The sequence below is a fragment of the Ctenopharyngodon idella genome, chromosome 16 (assembly GCF_019924925.1).
Source record: "Ctenopharyngodon idella isolate HZGC_01 chromosome 16, HZGC01, whole genome shotgun sequence".
In the NCBI taxonomy this organism is placed as follows: domain Eukaryota; kingdom Metazoa; phylum Chordata; class Actinopteri; order Cypriniformes; family Xenocyprididae; genus Ctenopharyngodon; species Ctenopharyngodon idella.
Window position 1 is genome coordinate 17,689,342 of NC_067235.1, and position 25,940 is coordinate 17,715,281.

The following is a 25,940-nucleotide window of genomic DNA, read 5'->3' on the forward strand; positions in this document are numbered from 1 at the left end:
TCCAGTCCAGCACACCAACCATAATGAAATGACCTTTCACTACTCACCTGTTGAGTAATAAAAACTCCATCTCTGCATCTCTTTTACAACATTTCAAATCCCTCAGTTCTCACAATCTCTGAAAAGCCAAGCCAATGTTGATTCTTGTTTTATTACAAGAATTTTATTTTACTCTTGTTTTATTTATTGCTTTTTTTAATGGGTGATTTCCCGGAGGTCCGAGATTTAGCATGATCTGAGTCAACCTTTCTTGCTCATTGTGACAACCAACCTTAACCTATGCCACTCCCACCCCATACAAGTAACTTGAGTAACTTTTCTCTATGACGAGACATGCACAGGTATATACACAATTCCTCGAAAAAACCATCCCTTCAGCTCTAAAATATAAACACTTATAAGTCAAAAATACATTTTAGAAGAAGGATTGCTGTATTGATTTTGAACAAAAAACAAAGAACATAGTATACCTTTAACAATGTAATATTTAGCAAATATCAAAGTAAACATCCAGTTTTCATATGGCACATTATGTTGTGATGCCTATTTCACTTTGTAGCATCTAAAACTATTGATTGTAGTTTTTAGTGTTTTATTTTTAATTTATTTAGACAAAATAGCATAAATCATGAAAATATTGTTGGATTTTAATATCTGTGCATCCCTAGTTATATTGCTATGTGGCTTTATAATCTATGAGGTAATGCTTGATGTGACTTACATGTTGTCATGACCCCATTACATTTTTTTTTAATTACAAATATAGCAGAAAACAAACAATAAATGGCATGGTGCAAAAGTGCATTTGCTTTCTGTGAGCTTCTAATTATCACCTACAATTCACAAATACTTTTTAAAACATCAACTCAAACGTCAAAGTCAGAATGACTCTTCAATAAGCACCATGACTTGAGGACAGATAGCAACTTGGCCAGTCCAAATGTTGCATACAGAACAACTGTACCCATGTCTGTAGGATTACAATAACATCAGTCCGATGTATAAAAAAAAGTAATGGAAACAGCGTTCATTAACAGTCTTCCAAAGTACTGCACTCAACCAGTGAAATGGCTTGTGTTTATGTCCAGGAGTCTCACGCTCCTTTAGTAGTAGTGCACTCTTCCAATAGTGCCCGTCCCTGTTCCCAGGATATCCGGTTGTCCGTTTCTCCAGATTTCCCTTATGATCCTTTCCCTTTCCTCCAATCGTTGTGCCCGCTCCAGCTCCTCGGCTGAGGTGAACACGTTCCTGCTCAGAGTCCCATCTGGCGTGATGAGGTGGTTGCTCATGGGGATCTCTGTAGTGCTGTGCCGGACGGAGGACTCCAGGCCTCCTGTATCTTCCTCCTCCTCATCTTCATCGCTCTCCTCGTCTTCCTCCTCCTCACTGTAATCTTTTAACTGTTTTTTCTCTGGTGTGGAGGGCGCTGTAGTGGTACGAGGTTTGCAGGAAATCCTGATGACCAGGAGGCAGAGAGTGAGCACCAGGCCAAAACAGACGCCAATGACGAAGTAAAGCCCGAAACTCTCTGGATTTGCTGGATAGAGGTGGAAGCAAGTCTGGTTTAGTTATTGGAGCATCTCCATATCAGTTTGCTGTTCTTTAAACCTGAGTTGCATATTAAAAATTTTAAACATTGGAAAAGCACCGACCTTTAATGTGAGCATAAGCAGCAATAGTGTTGCTCAAGAAATCCATCTCCTTCCTTTTCACATTCATCCTGGCTTTGTCCTGTGTTTCCAAACCTACCGGATAAAAAAAATTGAAAATAATATTGTTAAACGCGCTTGCTATTCTGGGGTGCATTTCCCTTACAATGACGTAACTCGCTGCTTCACTACCATAGTACACTGTAAAAAGTAATACGATATATCTACTCCATAAAATTTTGGCAACAGATTACAAGCAATATTATTAATTAAATTCAACAAATAGAATTAAGTTAGAATTAATCAAATGAATTCCTTAAATGTCAACCATTTAAAACAAGTAACATTTAAGTGAAATTTAAACAAAAATATCTGAATAACAGACAGACGTCAAAGTTGAATTAAGAATTATAATAGCTTATTTTTTATTGCCAACATTGAAGACACCTGATGAAAACAAGCAGAATCACTGAAGGAAAGAGAAACACAAGAATTAACAGAGGTTTAGATGTTGATGTTGACTTTATTGAAAATGTCTGGTCACCATTATGGTGATCGGTGTTTCATTTAGTTGGCCAGTTTCACTCTTTGCTTTTTATGTCAGTTTGTGGTTTTTGTAATGGTGTTTGCTAATTTTACACAATATTGCGTGTAATCTGTTGCACAATTTTATTGAGTAGATAGAGCGTATTACTTTTTACAGTGTATGATGCATATAAATCAACTAGCTAGTCACAACTGTTTCCCGAAACCGTATTGTCGCAAACCTGTCATTCAGCCACTTTGGTGAATGATGTCACGCAGGTGGTGGAGTAATAACTTCTTTAAATGAATCTGTTTGAGATCAAATTATTGCTAGATTTCTTTGCTATATATTACTGACATGACATCTGAGGACTAATTCTCATTTTTCTCAGTTATTTTGCTTTATTTCAATATTCAATCATAGGCTTGTTCTTACATACTAGAGCATGTACATACATTGTGCACTTCAAAAACGGTGCTTAAAATCTCTTGACAAACTAAAATATGTAAATGACAGTATATATTCAAAATAAAAGATATACTGTACATTGTACTTAATGTCAGCTTGCTTATTTTGCTCAAGATAATGATTTATTAAGCCCAGATATCATAAAAACAAGAAATTATGCTTCTAACCACAGCTCGAGAGCTGTCATTCCAACCACACAAGTTTTCGATGCATTTTGCAAATGTTCGTTCGACTATGATTTCGGGAAACACCAAATCGTTGAACTATGTTACTAACGACGGAACTTGCGATGTAAGTTGGCAGTATTTGGCAGGTAAAAAAAAAAGAAGAAAAAAAAAGACGAGACATTAAAAAAAATTGTTCTGATTTTTTTATAGGTAAAATTAGCTGTAAATATTCATATTATAAAATTGCAGCAAGTTTATAAAAAAAAAAAAAAAAAAAAAGCTTCTGTGTTCCAAAAGTAAAAGTATCTGAATAGTCAAACTAAGCATTTTATCCAATCACATAGCTACAATTCCCTGGCACTATGAGACCTATATATATATATGTATTCAGTAAAAATGTCTAAACACCTTTAAAGTCTACAGTCCATCCCTGTGAGCCCCTTTTGTGAGTTTGAAAGGTCAGTATTGCCAGCAGCTAGTGGGGCCCATTTCCTTCTCCATTTAATGGAGTGTAGCCAGTAGCCAGACTCTTTTGTATCTGAATAAAGGACATGATACAATTCTCTTCCCCCGTCCATCCGAGTGCATCTGCAGCCTTTTCCTTTCATGCAGTGTATGCGTCCATAGTGTATTTCCTCTCTGACTCTTTTCCTTTCTAACTGTGAACTCCCAAGGAAGACTCATATTTTCCAAGGGTCAACAAACACAGCCACACCCTGTACAGTATGAGGGCAAGAGTTTAAGGACGTTATTTTTACAACTTCAAACAAAATATCCTCCTTATGACAGTTATGCGCCTGGTTCCCATCTCAATCAATCCTGCATAGCAGGCGCCACAGAAAACGCAAAGATCTGGGGTCATGTGCACCTACCGGATCTTACCACACTTCCTGTGCCCCTCCTGCTCCTTTTTTTTTTTAATCCCATCCACTACAGTCATACAGAGCTTCCTGCTGACTTTGGCTTTTCTCACTCACTATTGTTCTCTGTCTGTGACATCACTGCTGTACACATGCTGTTTGAGTATACACACTCAGATTTAAATACACATATAACTAAGAATTACTCATAACTTTAACAGTTTGGTCTGAAGATGATTAACTTTTCAAGCTCAGTAAAGGACAATAAAGCATGCCATGTGATAGCTTTGTGTGATGAACAATCCATATTTAAGTTGTTGTTCATTAAAAAAAATTTAGATATCTTTGAAACACTTCCCTTTTTGTTCCACAAAAGAAAGTCATACAGGGAATGACAATAAGTTTCATATAAAACAGATAGAACTAGCCTAAATAGAAATGCAGTACCATATAAAGCAGTCAGTTCCTCCTCATGGTGCACTGTTGTTTCAGATGGATCAAACTTCTCACTCTGGTTCTGACCGTGTTCTCTGAATATCTTGGGCCTTCGTCTATACAATGACAAAAGAAAACACACACACAGATGTCAGACCATATCACATCTAAAATCACTGAGGCTTTTGCAAAGCAAACAAATGACAGGCGAAAGATTGCGCTGTGCACACAGGAAGTCAGCTTGAGATCGAACAGCCTAAAACAGATTCAGATTTCACCAATGAAAACGCAATAAATCATATCTGAGATACATGATGAATGAGTCAAACCTAGCAGGAGTGAATTGAGTTAGAAAAATAAATCATAGTGTGAACTGCCTGAACAGAAGCATCATGAATAACGTTTCGATATTAATCTCCGTGTTCGTTCTTGACAGCTTTTTTCATACGCTACAAAATTATTTAGTTGGTGCTACTTATAAAGCTATGTTTCTAGACATTTAGCCCAAGCTTTGAAATATTTCACAGGCAGATGCTGTGAAAAATTTGCTAAGCAGGAGGTTTCTTTCAGAGGGAAAGTTTGAGTTGGTTTAGTAAAGCCCCTTTTGTTTGCAGTGCCGATTTGGATCTTGCTGACTCTAGGAAGCTCTTAACGCGTAGAAACCATAACCAGTAGAATTAAGATAAAAAACTTAGTTATGTACATCTAGATGGAGTAAACAGAAGGTGTATGTACAGATGTACTGTATATACAACTGTATAAATATAAATAAAATCTATATTTAGATAAGTATTCTATTGCCTGTGTGGCATAAAATTTACCCTTCGCTTACAGTCGTATCTAAGTGGAATCTAATGGCAGCCGGAGACATGTTTAAAGACTATCTAAACACCCATTAACCTGATGTGTTGTTTTGTTTGTGTTTTGTTTTTCCCCTGAGGAGGAAATTATTTGCAGGCCTCTTGCCCTGCAATCCTGTCACTGCAACACCAGCGGTTTTCTGTCTCTGACCTCATGTTCTGCTCTAAAACAGATGTTGCATTTAAACTTGACAAAGCAAAGGGGAAAATACCAATGTATGTTCTGACATCTGGGGACATTAATAAGGCTCAGGGAACATTATTTATTGGTTTAAGCGAACTATAGAAACATGGTTGAAGTGAAAATGTGCAGTTGTTCTTTTATGAGCTCTTTCTACCTGATCTGACCCTTAAAAATAATTAAGGTGAAGCCTCATGTAGTCAGGTTCCTTGAGTCTCATTAAATAATATTTTGACTTGGATAAAACCTGTTATTTATATAGTACCATAAAGTACAACAGTTCAAAAGTTTGTGGTCGGTAAGATGTCTCCAAGGCTATTTATTTGATTTAAAAAAACAAAAAAAACATTGCATTTATTCCTGTGACGTCAAAGCTGAATTTTCAGCATCATTACTCCAGTCTTCAGTGTCACATGATCCTTCAGAAATCATTCTAATATGCTGATTTGGATCTGAAGAAACATTTCTTATTATTATCATCAATATTGAAAACAGTTGTGCTGCTCAATATTTTTGCTGAAATCATATTTTTTTTCAGAATTCTTTGATAAAAAGAACAGCATTTATGCGAAATAGAAAACTTTTGTAACATTAACAATGTATTTACTGTCACTTTTGATCAGTATAATGCATCCTTGCTGGATAAAAGTATTATATGCTTTTTTTTTTAAAAGGGGTCATGACATGAAAATGAAATTCGCCTTGATCTTTGACATATAAGAGATCTTTGTACCATTAAAACATCCTGCAAATTTCATAGCTTAAAATATCCTCCTCGTTATAAACAAAGCATTTATTTGATCAAGCTCCAAAAACAGCTTGTTTTGATATTGAGTGACCTGTGACATCACATGGGCAAAGACATTTGCAAATGTATTGGATCTGACAGCAGCTGCATCACAACCCATAAGTAAAAGATTTCATAATGATTTGTCTGTAAATGACGAATTTATATGGATCTTTTTTTTTTTCAAAACACTTACTCACGTGCAATAGGGAGTGGCCATTGATACTGTTTTCTATGCAGTTACGTTAGCCAAACATAGTCTTAAAGGAGCCGGCCACTTAAAACAGATATTCCAAACAGAGGGTCAGAATGAAGGTTGAAAATTGTTTTTCCGCATATGTATTTGCTTGTTTGTTTGTTGTGTGTGCAAAAAAACCTCCATTAACATTATAAGTAAACCTCAAGGAACATTTTTTTTATTTTATTTTTTTGTTAAATATCCATGTCATGACCCCTTTAATTCTAACTGATGTAAAGTTTGGCATCTACCCTAACTAAAGTCCATTGCTCAGGCTGAAACTTGCTGTGCAGTTTGGAAAAGCACACAGATCATATATAATTTTAAGAGAGAGAGGGAAAAAATGCTGTGGAATTCCAGATATGATTATATGAAATATGATTTAAAAACTAAATTTTAGCACTTCACTTAATATTGTTTCAATAAAGAAAGTGCAAACGAATGCCAATACAAACACTGCCTATATGACAAAACCTGGGAAAAGGCCAGAAATTCTAATTTTAAACTAAACGTTGTTCGTTTAAAGAAATGGGAAAGACGGAGGAAGTCAAGACACTGTCATATCTGGAGATAATTCTCGTCTTTTCCGCAATAAGAAGACCACAATAGCATTTCCTTCCCTTAAATCAGTCTCCATCCGACAGGAAAAATTGTGACCTAGTGCAAATACCTAAACAACACCCCCTGATTTGTTTCTCTGTTTTTCACATTAAGTTGTCTGTCCAAATAAAGAGTGTAAGTGGATGATTTGTGGGGGACAAAGTGACAGGACAAAGAGCGATTCCTCTTTCTGCTAATCGTTGAACAGAAGCTTCAGTCTTGACCATGAGGGAAACATCAGTCACAAACAACCTGACTGAACGACTCCCTCATTGTAAAGCACTCAAAAATATCATCACAAAGCATGAATGGAATTTACTCCGTGACATTAAAGGCTATAATTGAATCCTCCAATATCAAAAGAAAAACATCTCTCGAGCAGCCAGTGCAGTCTTTTCGTTCATATGACACACCGCCAGCCAAAACAAGCAGATGGATATTTTTGATACTTAGAAATGTTTTTTCAGCCACTGGAATTTCCTGGCATAGTGGTTGAGCCGCTTGTGGCCTTCTTGGCAAAGGGCTTGGTGACTGATACAGAACTTTAAATCTAAATTTAATTGTATTTCTTTGTCTCGCTAAACTATTCCCAATCTGTGGACAGCCTAGAGGAGGGAATGTCAATATACAAAATATCTTAATGACTATTTTATGCTGTCAGCCTCAGTATAAAACAACTTTATCTTGACTGGCGTTGCTTCAAGGAGCATCTGTGCTTTTAAAATGAAAAGTTCACTCCAAAAAGAAGAAAGAAAATGTTTCCCTCTTATCCCATAAACAGCTATGTTAGAAAAAGGAGTGAGGGGGGTCTAATGTGTCCCTGAAAGGACATTTGAAACATTGCTTTTATCATCATTTTTGCGCTTGGCAGAACGCTACAACCCCAACGTCCTCATCTTGAATTTTTCCATAAACAGCCGTCCAAAAGCATTGTAAAACTGCTGACTGTTCAATCTCTAAGTTAGCATGAAGCCACTCGGGTCTCATTTTCTCCCATCAGCCAGATTCACCTGAACACCAACCATGTCCAAAATTGTCTCAACAAATCAAAGATAGCAGCTCAATGTAACTTCCAAAACCTCAGAGATTAGGGTAACTGTCCAACCAGTAAACTTGGACACATTTCTACCGGCTGTGTGGCCTGTTAAACTGCTCAGGAGGGTGGCATGGTAAAAGCATTCGCTATGTGAAATAGCTTGAGCTCCTTTACAGGCTTGGATCTCACCATCACATTTCCAAAACAGTGTAATAGAGTGTCTTTCTTTCTTGTTTCTCTTGACAGAGAATCTAGCAGATTAAACTGTGTAACTCATTTGGACCGTGTTTCCTGCCAGTAGCTCCTACCGAGGGGGATATTTAATTTGGAGCCAAGTCAGACATGTGGTTGCCATCAGATTCTTGACCCCTGCATCAAATGTGGAGTTGACCCTACAGACACATGCCAGCCGAGAAAGAGGAGACTAAATGAACACCACACAAGCGCCTATGTTGAATTTCCTCAAGTGCACAAATCTCTTCACAAACCTCACTGTACAGTGGTCATTTTTTCCTCATTAAAAAGTTTTACCTCTCTAGATTAATAGTTCTTCTGATAAATAGGCAAAAGAAAAAAAAAAAAAAGTACACTCCAGTCATATCAATGGCCAAATATAATACATACACTACTGTTCAAAAATGTGTGGTCAAAAAGTTGTTTTTTTTTACGAAATTAAAACTTTTATTCAACAAGGATGCAAAATCTGCAGCATTATAATGCTACAAAAGATTTCTATTTCAAATAAGTGCTGTTCTTTTGAACTTTGTTTCTTCAAAGAACCCTGAAAAAAAAAGTATCACCGTCTCCACAAAAAATTAAGCAGCTTTAGAAATGTTTCTTGAGCATCAAATCAGTATATTATAATAATTATATATAAGACCAGTAGTATAGTACTATAAATAAATTAACAATTAAACGAATTGTATTATAGCATAGAGTGGGTCAAACATGTTCTGAGATCACATGACCAGCCCAATACTACTTGGATAAAGTTTGTGAGGTTCTCTTTTCAGTTCTCAATTATTGTAGAGCATTTTTAACAGTTTTTAAACCAAAAAGTAAAGTAATAATGAATTAATTTCAAGGAAATGAATTTAGCCTAATGCTAATTTTTACACAAGAAGCAATTTTATGACATGGCAGTTCCATTATAACACTTACAAACTGAATTCAGGGTGATTGGGACACTTTTTTGCCATTGAGATGAATTGGAAAAAGTGTCCCAATCAGCCTGAATTCACCCTAGATAATATTCTAAAGTACATACTTCCTCATCACCAGTACTGAACTGGAGCAGTCCAAAGCTTCAATAATGCAGCCAAAAGTTAAAAATCCCTTCATCAGATCATTCTCATGTTGGGTGTTTGGTACCATTCAATGATCTTAATATAATAGAGGGAGTTATTTGCCAACCCGTGGTGTCAGTGGGGGTTTTGCGGCTGATGGCTGTGCTCTTGGGTGTTAATGTGGACCAGATGTGTGTGTCAATTGAGCCAAAGATCCTCAATAGTTTTCTATGCAAATGCAGAGTAGAAAAACACTTCTTTTAATAATGTGTGTTTCATGTACCCTGATCTTCAGCCTCTATCCACATCAACAGGGTCAATATGGAAATTGAGAATTGTTGTGTGAGAACACAACACAATCTCTACCCTTTCCTTAAACCGTAAAATAAAAGCAATTAAGACTTGTTTTATTTTTAAAACCCTTAGGAGACCCATTATGAAAATGAGAGCGAGAGTTATTTGGATTTAATTAATCACGTGCATCTGCAGCCTTGTTTCTGCTTGCTTGGGTTCAGTGTGAAAGCACAGAAAGTGTGTGGGTGATGGGCCGATTAACCCTCAGGTGATCCCAGTTCCAAAGCTCCACAAATAGCGCAATGATCTCATCTGTAGATCGATCTGAGCCTGAAGGCCTTTGCAGATCCCCAGAAACATGCTGGATCTATTACACAGGCCCTCTGATTACTGTACGACACAAAACATGTGGTCCATCTTTCCCATGGGTGGGTGGGCATTGTTAACCCCATCCTGCCCATAGAGATTTATCAAAGCATCTAGCAGAAGTACTCAAGTTAAGATTTATTACTAAAAGTTTTGAAGAGCATACAGAGAACTAATGATGTTAAACTTTATACACACCCATGTTAAGTCTCATTTCACTGGCTTTACTAATTCCATTTAACTGTATTATTGCTCTATAAAATGAGATTGACACTCTAAGCATTTTTGTAAATCAAGCCAATGGCATTAACTGGACAAATACATACCACTCAGATGAGATTTTGAGCTATATTATCTGGGGTTTGCTGTATTATTTGGATTTAGGGATTTATTCTCTCAATCAAAATCCACAAGCTCATAAATACAGAGATGGGGGAGAGAAAGAATTTTTGGGAGGTGTTTAAAAGCACAGACTGACATAGTCATTAAACATTTCAAACCCTCAGAGCAAAAGGAGTTTCAGTGTAAATATTCCTCTGAATCCATCAAACTCAGATAAGGCATAGTGGAGCCCTTCCCTAGTCTGTCTTTAGATCAGAGCTGACACATTTGAGGGCTAAGTGTGAAGAAACTACTTTATGTATGAAAATTTTGTTCATTTCAGAGTGTCCGAGACGAATTCATACTGCAAATATGCATTTGAATGCCATTGAAGATTGTGGCCAAATTACATTGACATCAAATCACAACACAATCTCTCAGTGCCATATTTGATTTAGGAGTGGAAGGGAAGATAATAGTAAATATAAAAATAACAAATGTTATAGTGATGTGATGGTACATTTTGGTCACAAAGCTTAAGTCTTAAGAAGGCTTGCAATAATATATAATATAATATAATATAATATAATATAATATAATATAATATAATATAATATAATTGGTTGAATAGGACAAACTTAAATTAGTTCAGTCAAAATACATTTTATAAGTATTTAGCACTTTCTTTTTCTTTCAAGTTCACAAAACTGATATATTTGAAGTAAACTGAACTGTTTCATTGTTTTGAGTTTTATGAACTTTTTCTTTTAATTTAGACGAACTTAAGTTTAACTGAAACTGGCTGGGATTTCTATTTCCCATCATGCTTAGCCCATGGCACTCAAAAGGGAGAGTAAATGCTAAAATTAAGTGTTATATAATGTTTTTTTGTTTTTCCGCATCACAAGAACTGGGAACGATTTTAGTTCTAGGAACTCCTGTTGGGGGGAACTAAGCTCCTACTTCAGAGTAGGGTCTAAACCAGCACTATAGGAACTATCAATGCCATAAGTGTATGATGATTGGTCAAACGCATTGGTCTAACACCGGCACCCGGCATTTTTAAAAAGCAGTGTAAACATATTTACTTCACAAACATGGAAAACAGCGGCATTTACCTGTCGTCTGCAGGGTTGTGCTCTCTTCTCCGCCTCGATGATATAAAATACTGAAAGTTGTCATTGGAGATTTCATCTCTTAGCCCCACTTTTTCTTTCAGTCGCAAAAATTATGCGTTTACATTCTATCTCTGTTACCACGAAACCCACGACACACAACAAACACAGCTCCGATCACAGCATCCTCCATCCACCGTTTTTTTAGCGTTTGTAAATGTTGCCCTTAAAGACGCCGTTGTCAGCTGCTTTAGAGTTCCTATTCCCGGTGCGAATGCAACCAGGAACATGGCCCGGGGGAGAAATTAGTTCTCGAGGGAATTATCCTAGTGGCTAGTTCTTATAACTGAGTTCTAACTGAGAACAATTCCGTGCGAAAGCCCCTTATTTGGGTTTTTGGATTATGAATTAGTGTACTCAAACATTTAAAGTTAAGAACAATTAAAATGTATGAGAACAAAATAAAAATCTGCCAGTTCTGCTTACTTAAACTTTTAATTTCTTAACTTAAAAATTGAGGCAACTGATTGCCTTAAATATTTTCAGTTTTGCCAACTTATTCGGGTTTACAGTCAGTCTATCTTTCCATCTCAGAAATGCGGATACAACAGGACGTACAAATGCAGTTAGAGCAGGGACTGACCTCTGACCTCCCTCCAAATCTACAGACCGTTAACTCAAGAAGATAAGATGGCTCACTGAACAACAGTAGAGAGAGTTTGCGGAGGAGAGCAGATGCTCAGAGCAGGGATGAACGGATTTGAACACAAGTCAGCCATTTCTAAACAAAAAGCAGCTGCGAGTTTTGCACATCTCTCTATCGGGATATAAATCAAACTAACATTGCATGCCAAAACAAACAAAGACTTTAATAACTGGGTTTTCAGAGGTGCAAGGTTTTGAATGGATTTTCATGTCAAAGGTATATTTAAATGGTTTATTTTATAACTCAAAATGTGTGGCATGCAAACACAGGGGCTTTTAACTACTCACTTGGCTCTTGTACAGGAAACCCCTTTATGTTTGAAGAAACACATCAGCCATGCATGAAGCACTCACCTCAACTGCCTGGTCACGTTACATTATTATTGACCTTCCCGCAGATAAGCACACAATGAGTCTGGGTGTTTATTTTTATAATGATAAAACATTAACCAATTTACAGCTGCAGCTCTAGCCCCAACGTAACTCAATCAAGGATGTTTCTGTTTAGGTCTAGGACTTGAACTCTCATGCAGGGAAACATCCATAGACACACTGTTGATGAGTGCAAAATCTAAAATAACTTCCATCTGCAATGGAATCTCTGATTGGAGGATTCATAAATCATAACCTTACAGGACATGATTCATGAGCATATGAGTCAACAAATTCATACAGATGTGATGTGTGCCGGAGTTCTATATTTACAACACTCCGCATCACATTCATACAAATGTTCATGTAAAATAAATAAAGTAAGAAAGAAAGAAACAAAATAAATAATGCTATGTAAATTTAGTTAAATAATAGTTATCTTCATTTTCTTTTTCAGAGAAAAAAAAGTCTAAATATATATATAAATATAAAATTTCTATTCATAAATTTTCTAAAAAAGCAAAATTGCTTCCAATATAATAGAGAATAATTCATTTATTCTTACTTTTTTTTATTATAATCCTACAAAGTGAGGTTTATGCTTAAAACAAGAATAACGATACAAAAATAAACTTAATTTAAGACGTTTTCTAAAATATTTTTTGGAGTATTTTACTTCTCAAGTAAATATATCGTTTTAAGGATGTTTACATATTTTTGCTGAAAACAAGACTAAAATGATAATTAACTCTTTTTTTTTTTTTTTTTTTTGCAGTGAAGAACATCAGAGAACAATTTCTCATCTCTTCCTACAGTGCAACAGGTTTACAAAAGTTATACCAAGTAATATCACTAAATATGGTATGCCAAAAAGTCAGAAACTCACCACATAAAAATCTCAAAGTTGTTCTCCTACAGCATCACACACTTCATCAGACTTCTTGGGAAGTTTAGTCCAGAGCTGATGGCATCAATACGTTACACAGCCCAAACTGAGAAGAGCCTTCACAGTCCTGTCCAATGACCGCTCAGTAGTACGTACGTTTGCCTTGGGTTGAGTTTGCATTACAAGCTGCTGTGTGTTCGCTCCCTTTCAGCCGTTCGCTACGAGCAGCAGGAAAAGCTGTCACACAGTCCTCACACGCAGAAGAGAGAAAGACATGGAAAGAGAGTGAGAGAGGGAGGAAAAGGGGAAAAAAAAAGATGTCCAGCCTTAAATGGGCAGGGTTTGGGGAAGGAAAAAAAAGGAGGGAGAAAGGGTCTTTCCCCTGTTGTTAAGGAAACAGCCATGAAAAGCCAACTCTAGACCAATTAACTAAGATTTTCCACACTGAATAAAACATAACAGAACAGAAGAATGAAAGAGCCTTTGAGAGAATCGCTGACTGAACAGGGAGTGTTTGCTTCAGTGTTGGGGAAGTTACTTTGAATCTGTAGCTTGCCAAGCTACAAGCTAATCATAATTGAAAACAGTTCACAGTACAGAACTACACTGAATCTGCTGTTCTGAAAAAGTGTCACTGTCAGTTAAAACCAAAATCTAAACTTAGTGTGTTACTTTATGTTTTACTAATTGGTTTGGTTTTAAATACTTGGATTTATATATTGCTAGCAAAACACAAGAGTGAGTAAAAGCCCTTCTAGGAGCAATGAGCATGTCGCTCAAACTAATAAATAACTATTAAATGAGATAAGAAAATCTGATCAAAGATAACATGTTTATGATGTATACACTACCGTTCAAAAGTCTGGGGTCAGAAGTATATGAATAATCGAATAGTTGAAAATGAATCGTTTTATTCAGCAAGGATGCATTAAAATGACCAAAAGTGACAGTAAAAACATTTATAATGTTACAAAAGATTTTATTTCAAATAAATGCTTTATATTAATCAAAGGATCCTTAAAAATATATCACAGTTTTCACAAAAATATTAAGCAGCACAACTGCTTTCAACACTGACAATATGAAATGTTTCTTGAGCACCAAATCAGCATATTAGAACGATTTCTGAAGGATCATGTGACACTGAAGACTGGAGCAATGGACGTGATTTCACAAAGTACAGCATGTTCCTGGACCCTGGAACATCATTCCAATCAACCAATCAGATTTTAGGGACAAGTTTACAGTTTATGTCAAGTTTAGGCTTATAACCAGGGTTAGGTGCTTCTACATCATTTATTCACCTATCATTTCCCTCTGATTATGGGATAAGTTGGTTAGGTTTAGGGCTAGGGATAGGACTATGTTTTCTGACAGAAATGTAGTTCCAGGATCAATTGAATTTACTTGGCAAAATCACGGTGACTGTTGTGGTACCTGAGTCTGGACAAGACTGGACTCGGACTCAAACCCGAGTCCAAGACAATATTTTTAGGAGCATTTGGACTGACTCAAATGAGCTGGTCTCGACTATTCATAGAAAAATGGTCTCGAATTTAGACTTTAGACGGTCCGAGTCAAGTCTTGTCCTGATTCGATTACTACAACATTGACTTCAAGCACCACTCCCATTTTCTTCAGAAATCTACTTATTGTTATCTGCCAGACACACATTTAATGTAATAGAGAACATGAATGATGTTTGTCCAATTCAATTACTTTTACCTCTCCCTCCCCTATTAAAGAAGATCCAGTGTTTTTTACCAGAGCTTTCTGTCCCCTATGACGTTCCTGCCTGTATCTCCACACAGCTGGCAGATCTCCACCTGTCCCATGGGCTGATTTACACTCCAGCGGCTCTTCAAAGCCAGTAGGGAGCATGGGGGAGCAAAATTGGACACAGACCAGTAGGAGGCAAAGGCTGTCTAGGTTGGACCTGTCCTACATAAACCCAGCGCTCCCTCTTAACACAGAGGAGTAAATTACAAGAACATCCAAAGCTTAGCGAACAAGTAGGACGATCAATGGCATATTTGTCAAAAGCAGACAATTAGGTTTGAAGATGCACAAACGTGTTCATGTGAGAAAGTTGTAACGGGTTGTGGAGACAGGCGGATATTACAGGCAAGATCGTGCTTGTCTGCTGAGACCATAACCGAGGTGAAATGAGGTGATAAAGCTCACCAGGTGTGTTAGCTTATGAATGTGCATGAAAGTCTTACTTCAGTTAACCCTATTGAGATGCGGGACGGAGATCTATACAGGTTCTGTCTGTCTGTCTGAAAAGTTCAGGGTTGGTAAGATTTTTTTTTTAAAATGTTTTTGAAAGAATTTTCAGAAAGATTCTTATGCTCACCAAGGCTGCATTTATTTGATCAAAAACAGTAAAATAGTGATGTGAAATATTATTAAAATTTAAAAGAACTGCTTTCTATTTTAAAATGTAATTTTGTGATGGCAAATCTGAATTTTCAGCATCATTACTCCAGTCTTCAGTGTCACATGATCCTTCAGAAATCGTTCTAATATGCTGATTTGGTGCTCAAGAAACATTTCATATTATTGTAAATGTTGAAAGCAGTTGTGCTGTTATATATTTTTTGTGGAAACATCATACATTTTTTTCAGTATTCTCTGATTAAAAAAAAAAGTTCAAAAGAACAGCACTTATTTGAAATAGAAATGTTTTGTAACATTGTAATTGTCTTTACTGCCACTTTTGATCAATATAATGTGTCCTTGCTGACCCCAAACTTTTAAATGGTATACTTTCAAATTTTATATGGCTACAGAGTGAACTAGCTGAAGACATGCAAATTTAACCAATTGAACCCAATATAATTGACTAATGCTGTGAGCTGTGGGAGTTCGTACACATCTTCGCCACTATACTGTCTCCCTTTACTGTACGTCTTTAATTGAGAGCAATTTCCAGTAGAGAAGTCACTAGTTTTCCAGCCAACCACTGATCTGATAATTGCTTGACATAATTGCAGCTGCAAAGAATAAGTACGCTATTTCAAATGCTGCAACAGGAGCAAGATAGTGAATTGCCTAATTCTATTGCATAAAAAGATACCATGTGCTGAGACGAATGCCAAATATTCCTGGAGAGGGTTCAACACAGCTCTGTTGAATCAAGAAAAAGATGAGAATTATAAAATCTGCAGACCAGTATTGCTATTTTTTTTTCCATCTTATCTATTCATTTGTTAAAAATACAATACAATCATATAATTACTTTGAGGAAATCTTTGATGAGTATATGTTTAATTTTTTGTATTAAAAATTAAATTACCTTCCAGGTAATTAAAAAAAACAAGTTATTAAAAAAGTTATAAAAATTATTAAGATTAACTGTAATCAAGGTGTAAGAAATATATTGAAAAAATGCTTTTTACTTGGTTACATGACTACATTTTTTTTTTTTTTTTTTTTAAACCATATGAAACCATATTTCAATTTCTTTCATTTTCAGCTAAACAAAATTGTGACTGTCCTAGAACAGCCATTTTCTTGCATAGTGGCATCACACCACTAAAGTCTTTGAAAATAAGAATTGGGATAGGAAAATAATGTTTTGATGCATAAATATGTGCTGGAGAATTCCTAGAACCTCTTAAATTCAAATGAACCTCATTAATGCCCAAGGACTGATCACATTTCCCTGCAGGTAAAGCCTCCACCCACTTATATAGGGATGAAACAAACAAATAGGCTACATAAGATATTCCCACCACTGTTCCTATGAGAAACTGCCACACCTATTCATCAGCAGTTCTTGTTTATAGCAGAAGTGATCAAACTCATTGCCCTCAACAAATATGAGATGAAAGAAAAGATGGTGCTACAGCGAGACTGAAACTATGAAACTGTTTAACACTCCATTCTGACCTTCTGTTTTCTGATGTTTTTGATAAGTGCAAAGAGCACGGAGGGTTCTGGCACGCCCGTTGGCTCAGTCCTGTCGGGGGACGCAAGCAGAACGAGGTCTGTTTGGTATTAGATGGGAGGGTTAAGACAGGAAATGGCTCGGGGGAGACTGACGTGGTCCCTCTGTGGTCGGCACCAGTCCCGGAACCCCAAGCCTGGACCAGTACAAGGCCTCAGTGTTCCTCCCCGTGCTAAAAGAGGGGGAAGAAGGGTGTACAAGGTTTAAATCAGAGTGAGTGGGACTAAAAGGCTGGGAGGGGTGATGGGCTGGGCGGATTATATAAACAGTTCAACACCCCAGCAGCCAAGCATCGTTGAGTCCTCGGGCCAAGTCCCACGGCTTCTGAAAGTTCTCGGGTACTTTCACAACCCTCCTTGAGTTCCTTCCTTTCTGATTGTGGCGATATTATGAAAGTATGAAGGACTTCAGAATATTAAGGCTCTTATTATTTGATGCTAGGGAATTTGAGTTTAACACAAGGAGTAGTGCATTATGGGTATAAGAAAAAAAAAAAGTGCTACAATTAAGAAATAGATTTTGAATATTATTTTGAAGAAAATATGAGTGCTGATTTACTGTGGAAAACTGCTATGATGCTAGGGTGTTGCTATGCAGTTACTGGGATGTTCTGGGAACATCAAGATGATATTCTGGTTGAAAAAGAAAATAAAAAAATTAATTTTTAAATAATTATTATAAAATAAACCCCACCATAGTCCTCATTCACTTGGTGCCATAAGAAAAATAAAACAAGACCAAAGACAAAACAAAAAAAACAAAATGAACATATTATTGCTTTATATACTGTATACAAGTTTAGGATGCTTTGAGCTATCATTAGATTTGGGTAAGATTATTATTTAGCAAGGATACATTAAATTAATCAAAAGTGACAGTAAAGGCAAAAAAGTCTATTTCAAATAATCATTATTTTAAACATTTTATCTTTCATCAAACACAAAAATAAGTAGCACAAGTGTTTTCAACATTGTTTGACTGAAAGATCATGTGACACTGAAGACTGGAATAATGATGCTGAAAAAACAGCTTTGCCATCACAGGAATAAATAACATTTTGAAATGTATGACAATAGAGTTATTTGAAATTGTAATAATATTTCTAAATATTACAGTTTTTAAATAACTGCAGCCTTGCGAGAGACTTTTAAAAAACATTTTAAAAATTTTACCAACCCCAAACTTTTGAACGGTAACGTACAAAAGTCACACATTTTGATTCATCGTTTCAAGTCCGTAATACAAACAGTGCAGGGTTTGAATTCAGAAAGAATTCAGATCCATAACCATAAATATAAGCAATATTAAAGGGATAGTACACCAAAAAATGTTTTTTTTTATTTGTGGAAGAATGTTTGTAGATATTTAGAAGAATGTTTGTAACCAAGCAGATCTCACCCCCTATTGACTGCCATAGGATTATATTTCCTACTATGGTAGTCAATGGGGGGCGAGATCTGCTTGGTTACAAACATTCTTCCAAATATCTTCCTTTGTGTTCAGCAGAACAAAGAAATTCATACAGGTTTGGAACAACTTGAGGGTGAGTAAATGATGACAATTCTCATTTTTGGGTGAACTATCCCTTTAATAGTGATATGAACTTCAGGCCAACTTTTGTGTTCAAGCTGTTGAACATTTTCAAATGTTGATCAACAAAGACAGAACTTTTAAAATAATAAATAACACTAACTCACGAATGATCCTTCACCACAAAATACAAACCACATGCACAAGATCAACATCATTTACAATCTAGATAAGGCAATGTTCCCTTAAGAGTGCTTAAATGCCAATTACACTGCCCCAAGATGTTTTCATAAGGTTACATTTTGGCAGTGTGATAAAACACATGACCTGACAGATCCACAAAACACACATAGACACATTAAAAACGCAATGGAAATTGTTGTGCAAGGAGACTGTGTGTGTAGTTAGCCAGTTCTCCAGTCAGCCTTGGGGATCCAGCTGTAGTTCAGCCCCTGTGGAATGCTGGGGCTGCCATTATCAGCACTTAATGGGGCTCTGGTGTCACAAACTCACAAGGCTAAACCAGTAATTATGCCAGCAGTGAAGGAAAGGCAGTCGATGGTGTATTGACAGACTGCAGTCTTTAGAAGTGAATCATCAACAACCACAGTTTTACACCTGATGCTTCACACTAAGCTTAAATGCTTGAACAAAATGTTTATTGTTTCTATTCTTTTTGTGTGACGTGACAGGGGACACTAAAGATCTCAACTATGATTCTTCTGTTGGTAATAAATGTTGACAATATATTTATTTTGCTAGTCTCAAGAGACAGAGGGCTGATACTTAAGTTAGCTTCGGGCAGCCAGCCATGTGACTCCATCCACATCTAGACCAACTTTCTCTTGAGAAGATCTTGTGAGAAGCCAGAGGGTAGTGACATGAGGACTGCTAACAAAGCTGTCTTTCTGTCTAACAACTTCTCGTGATATTTTTGACACATCCTTGATTTATTTAAGAAGATCTGAAATATGATACTAGAATAGGTTATATACCTATCGGCTTTACATTTACACCAATTTTCTGTTTTTTTCTTGATAATACCAGCTCTAAAATATATATATATGACCCTGGTCCACAAAACCAGTCATAAGAGTACATTTTTTGAAAATGAGGCTTATTTATTTAGTTTTCAGATGATGTATAAGCTTTCCGTTGATGTATGGTTTGTTAGGATAGGACAATATTGAGCCAAGATACAACTATTTGAAAATCTGGAATCTGAGGGTGCAAAAAAATCAAAATATTGAGAAAATCGCCTTTAAAGTTGTCCAAATGAAGTCCAAATGAAGCAATGCATATTACTTTTTTACATTTTTTATATATTTATGGTAGGAAATGTACAAAATATCTTCATGGAACATGATCTTTACTTAATATCCTAATGATTTTTGGCATAAAAGAAAAATCGATAATTTTGACCCATACAATGTATTGTTGGCTATTGCTACAAATATACCCGTGCGACTTATGACTGGTTTTGGTTATAAAAGCTGCCTTTTGTATTCCATTGCCATTAGTTTCAGTGCAAACACAGCTCTTTATTATGTAAATTAACACTATTTTACAGTGATAATATTGCTTATTTGGCACTATTACCATCAGCAGAAAGTAGCAGAATTTAATTTAAAAAATACATTTGTAGACATTTTCTATTGATCATGGCAGCAGTTATTCATCAAATAATGATCATGTATATACAGATTGGGAAATGCAAAACTGTATTAAACAGATTTTGTGCTGTTATCTGATTTGTATGATTCCTCTGGAGAAAGAGTTAATGCAAATGAATGGCACTATCAATGGACTCAGCTCAATCCTTAATAAAATATTTTTGGCACGCTCAAGCATGTGTTTCTCTTGAAAGTGCCACAGCTTTTGCATTAGTTACCTGGTCTAACCTTGCATTAAAATGTTATGCCTTAAGGCAAAATGAATAGTTTCAGCCATGCAAACAACACATAATAAGTGGGTAAAATTCAATAAAGGTCCTCAATCTGAAACATGTGGAGAAACTAGTCAACATAACTATGCCTATCTTCACCAGAAGGCCATATTTGCATCAAGAAAAATGAAAGACCACTAACAACAAACAAGATGTTCATTCAGCGCTCACTAGCAGGCCTCAGGGCAGATTTCGTTGTTGTGTAGGACCGGAGACGCTTCCTCATTCCCTAAGAGTTGACCTGTCTGTGATACGGCACTGTTAGAAAGAGGTATAGGACTCAAAATGAACCTTCCCAAAAATGCCACAGCTGGGAGTCACTAAGTCTCTACTCAGAAGGAATCACCGTCTGTGGGCGCCTTGTGGTGTTCTGAGCTGTAATTTGGTTGAAGAGTAAACAAGTTAGTCTGCCAGTAAGAAACCAGTGCAAGTCAGTTTGAAATCTCTGGTTATTTCTGGTTCTTGTGGAATAAAACCCAAACTCTACCTAAAGGAAGTGATTTTCATCTGTGTTAACATAGTCGTCCCACAGGAACAACTGCTGCACTGAGTTCTAGGCTAATGTTCCTGTTTATCAGCTACTACCTTTATCAGGGCAGCCATTCTGCAGAAACTCATTACAATTTGTTGTATTGTTGCAGTTTTATAGCAGCATAATAGGTTGCATTATGAGGACCATTCTCAGGAAACAGTGCCATTTGTGTCTGAAATTCTCAGGGAAAAAATGGGGAGGGTTGAAGGTAAGTGTAATGGACTTCACTAGCAAATCAAAGCTTTGCCAAAAAAAAAAAAAAAAACTTAACGGGTAACGGGTGATGTGGCTGCAATAAAGCACATAATGAAGGAGTCACCCTCATGTCATCCCGAACCCGTAAGACTGTCGTTTGTCTTTGGAACTTAAGATATTTTTGATGAAATCCGAGGGTATCTGATCCACACAGAGGCAGCAACAACATTGCACCTTTTGAGGTCCAGAAAGGTATTAAAGTCATCGATTAAAATAGTCAATGTGACTACAGTGGTTCAACCTTAATATTATGAAGCGATGAGAATACTTTTTGTGCGCAAAAACAAAACAAAAACAACAACTTTATTCAACAAATTCATCTGTTCCCTGTCATATTGCTACGCTATTTTTGTTGCAGAGCTTCAGTGTTTATGTCCAAACGGACATCCTGCTGACGCAGGAGCCGGCCAATACTGATCCGCTGTTCGGACATGAACACTGAAGTTCTGCAACGAAAATAGCGTAGCTATAGTAGTCACGTTGATTATTTTAATCTTTAATACCTTTCTGGACCTCAAAAGTTGCAATGATTTTGCTGCCTATGTGGTTCAGAAACCCTCGGATTTCATCAAAAATATCTTAATTTGTGTTCCGAAGACAAACGAAGGTCTTGCGGGTTTGGGAGGACATGAGGATGAGTACTTAATGACAGAAATTTAATTTTTGGGTGAACTAACCCTTTAATAATCATCCAACAAGAACACACAGGAGATTTCAGGAGTAATAGTATAACAAACGCATAAAGCAAAGACGTAAACAAGATCGAACAAAGAACTGATGAACAGAAGGCTTAAATACACAGACTGAGCAATCAACAGAAAAACAAACAGGTGAGTATATTAGAAACTATGGAAACTGGGGGCCGTTTACATGACACCATTTTCAACTAAAAACGGACTATGCATTTTGGACGTTCATTTACATGACAACTGTGGTTTGGCGGCCTGAAACACAAACTTTTGTAAACGGGTTTCAAAGTGCAAGTTTCTGAAAATGATACCATTTTCGTCTCTGTGTAAACTACAAAAACGTGAATCTGTGAAAACTGACGGCAGTAAACTATTCGCTAACTACTGGCCTGGCAGCATAATACAGCGTTTTTAGTCATTTTCGCAGATCCGTGTGAACAGGGATCGTTTTGACAACATTGTCATCTGTACAATGAAAAAACCTTTTTCTTTTTTTTTTTTTTTTTTACATCGTTGATGTGTAAACATGCCCTAATAAGCACAGGGAACTCAGGCAAACCAGAACAGGGAAAACAGAACCCTCATAGAATTACATGTTGCACCTTGATTATTAGGCTTCTTTTTTAGAATATTTAGCTTAAGGCTGATGTAAGTACTGATATTAGATAGAAGATACTGATAAAGAAAAACTTACTGTTAGAACCATGTGGTCAAAAAGATGTCTGTAAAATCAAACTATCATTTTTAAATGTAAATTAACATTTTTAAATGTTGAAGATAATGTAACAGGGTTGAACAAAACAAAATAAAATTGAATCTTCCACCAAAGCCATGATATCCTATTTAAATTTCACTAAAAAGTACATTTAAAAAAATTTAAATTTGATTTATTGTTACATTTTTGATGCCTGGAAATAATTGGCACAAACATTTAAAATTGAATTAACGATTAATGTAAAAGTTCTTGCACATTAGAAGCAAAAAGAATCTAAAAATGTTCTGTATTTTTTCTTATAAGTATATCATTAGTAATTTATAAGGACGCAAAGGGATCCTTTTCCTGAAAATGAATAAATAATGACAGAATTGTAATTTTAAGGTGAACTATACCTTTAACAGGGCTTTGTTGTGAATAAAACCCCAAATCTTGACTATTTATGCCCCCATGGGACCTAGCCTGGCTAGCAGATGTCAAATTCTCATCCCAGATCACCCTCAACCTCCATGCTCTGCTGCTCTGTTGCTTTGCTTCCTGGTTTCCACTCTCCTCCCAAAGGATGCCTGTCCTCACAGACATCCTCACTGTAAAAACACACAATCCTTTCCTTTGTGCTATAGCGCGCTGTATGTACAAGGAGGTAGACTTACTGTCTGACTCCTGTCACCCAAAGAGTGTTCTTACAGATGTTGAATGTAATTATATACCTGGCAGGTTCTATTCTCTTTTATTAATTCTCATTTCCCTTGACGTGAGAAGACATATTCTTGGAGCACGAAAAGCATGACGAGTTTATAAATGAGAGATGTCGCTAATACTCCCCACATCAAATTAAAGGCGTATTCCTAGTTAAGTACAAGTTAAGCTCAACTGACAGCATTTCTGGCATAATGTTGATAACCACAAAAAAAAAAAAAAAACGTTAAAAAAAAACGTAAGGGAATAGGGCGAATTCATAAACATTAAAATATTCACTCTTTCAATAGTGCATTTACAATAGTACACAAACAATAACAGTGTTAACATGATTTTAGTGTGAAAACCAGTGTTGCCAATTTAGCAACTTTGTCACTAGATTAGCGACTTTTTTCAAAAAGCGACTAGCGACAATTCTAGCGACTTTTTGGACTGCTGGTTAACGTGTAGTCAGTTTATGTTATTATAATAAAATACAGTATATGAGCATGGATTCGAAGAGAAAACAAATGTAAAGTGCAGACAGTTGGCGCATTACTTCATCTAGTGACATTTAAGGACTTTAAGCAGGCTTCAGCTAATTTCCATTGAAAATAGTTGGCAATACTGATGACAACATACCATACCCAAACCTCTAAAATGACCAAAAAAAAAAAAAAAGACAAGAACAACTTCACAACTCAGTTAATACACACATTTTAACAGAATAATTAATGTAAGGACTTTTTTTTTTATATAAAATTGGTCCCTTTTACTTACATTGTAAGTGCCTCACTGTAACCTTGAATCTTCTTTTTTTTCTTTCTTTTTTAAGAAAATTAGTTAAAATCATTTGGTAATCAACATTCTTTTCTGAGAAGCACTGACCTGTAGCTCAGCATAAACTATAAAGCCTGTGCAATCAGAAAGTCACTTATTTTGTGGCAAGTGACATTGCTTAAATAAGCAAATGCAGGAAATTACAGCTTCAAAAAGAAAGAACAGAAGGCGTTTTAAGCTAAATCCTGTGCATGTGGCATGTTTAGTCTCGAGCAGCACTATAAAAGAGAAGCAGCGCTGCAGATTTATGGGTCATCGAGGGCAGGCAGGGGGCAGTCAGTGTGTGAACGATGTTCTTTTGGGATATTACAGGGGTGTGCTGATGGGGCGAGTCAAGAGGAGCCAGGATGGCAGCTTTACTGTAGGTTAGCGTTAGGTTAGCACTGCTCGTGCTGCCTGAGGGCCAAACAAGCCCCACCTCTGACACAAAACAGACTGATGGGATATTCCACTATCCGCTCTAGGGCATGTAGCCAGAACTCAATCAATAGACGAACTGGAAGCTACGGTCCACACAGAAACAGGCACATTTGTAGATGCACATTTGAATAATCTGCACAGTAACTCCCTGCTACACATAACAGGAACGTGTGTCATGATGCAGTCAGACCCAATGCTATGTCCTCAACTTCCTTTACAACTGACTCAACATTCATTAAAAAAACACTCTGAGCTGGACCACAGCACTCTGGGACTGCTGTAACCACACAGTAAACCTACAGCCATTAGCCCCTGCCAGTTAATTACTGTATCTTGTGGTAAAGTTCTCTCGGGAGTCTCTCTATAATTAAAACCGAAGTTATCTTCTCTCATAAAGGCCTGTTTCATTTTATTTATCTAATTCCGCATCAAAAGAAAACCCTACAAATGAGTCGCAGATGAAAGTTTCTGTTTTTTTCTAGTACTGTAATTTCACAAAATTCAAAAAAAAAAAAAAAAAAAAGTTTAAATTCAAAATCTTTCATCAATATGTAATAATCCGCTTTACCTTTGAAACTTATTTTATCCTGTTTTTCAACCTAGGGCTGGACGATTATTCGAAAAGAAATTGAAACCAAAATTCAGAACCACTAACTGATGTAATTTTCCCATGTCCCATGTATTTAATCCTGTTAATACTTTCCCCTTAAAAACATACTACCGCGTGTGTAGTCATATGACTCCACCCCGTCCACTAGCTGCTTCCGAAATCGCGTACTGTTGATTAGGTACTACATTTAAATTTAAATTTACTTCACGACCATTGAAAAAGCATGTTCTATATAGTATCGATGCGTGTAATATGAATGAATTCAGACATACTACATCCGCCATGTTGTTACTGTCACATGACCTACGAGCGTCAGTTACGTCCCTTCAACTCCATTCACAAATCCTCTCCCGTGGCCTCATGGGATAGTAAAGTGTCCATCATATGCGCACTTCAGAATCTCACCAGAAGTAGTATGTCATCCGGGTACATTTCACCTACTGTTTTTCTAATACTATGAATTCGGACATACTACTCTGTTTGCATACTGTTTTTCACGTACTATATAGTAGAGAAGAATTCGATTTCGGACGCAGCGACTGTCAGCGGCACGGAAGCAGACAGTACGCGAGTGGCGAGCACCGTTCGCTCTCATTAATGCATTCAAATAAATGTACTGGTA

The 25,940-nt window shown here is 36.5% G+C and overlaps 2 protein-coding genes across 6 annotated transcripts in view; one reads left to right on the top strand and one right to left on the bottom strand.

Annotated features, from left to right (window-relative positions):
• sh3d21 (SH3 domain containing 21) overlaps nt 1-13,190 on the top strand; it is a 31,805-nt gene extending 18,615 nt beyond the window's left edge. Inside the window, exon 17 of the mRNA XM_051865270.1 lies at nt 13,042-13,190. Coding sequence (XP_051721230.1) covers nt 13,042-13,044 — 3 coding nt within the window. The 3' untranslated portion in view covers nt 13,045-13,190. The remainder of the gene's footprint in view (nt 1-13,041) is intronic.
• eva1ba (eva-1 homolog Ba (C. elegans)) overlaps nt 410-25,940 on the bottom strand; it is a 30,755-nt gene continuing 5,224 nt past the window's right edge. For 2 of the 5 annotated variants that reach the window (XM_051865276.1, XM_051865272.1), the window contains 3 exons: nt 4,118-4,221; nt 1,653-1,745; nt 410-1,537 (listed from right to left, as the gene is read on the bottom strand). In XM_051865276.1, the coding sequence (XP_051721236.1) occupies nt 1,104-1,537; nt 1,653-1,719 (501 nt within the window). In that variant the 5' untranslated portion in view covers nt 1,720-1,745; nt 4,118-4,221 and the 3' untranslated portion in view covers nt 410-1,103. Of the gene's footprint in view, nt 1,538-1,652; nt 1,746-3,218; nt 3,527-4,117; nt 4,222-13,152; nt 13,401-25,940 lie in introns of those variants that run through there. The other 3 variants (XM_051865275.1, XM_051865277.1, XM_051865273.1) reach the window with 3 other exon arrangements.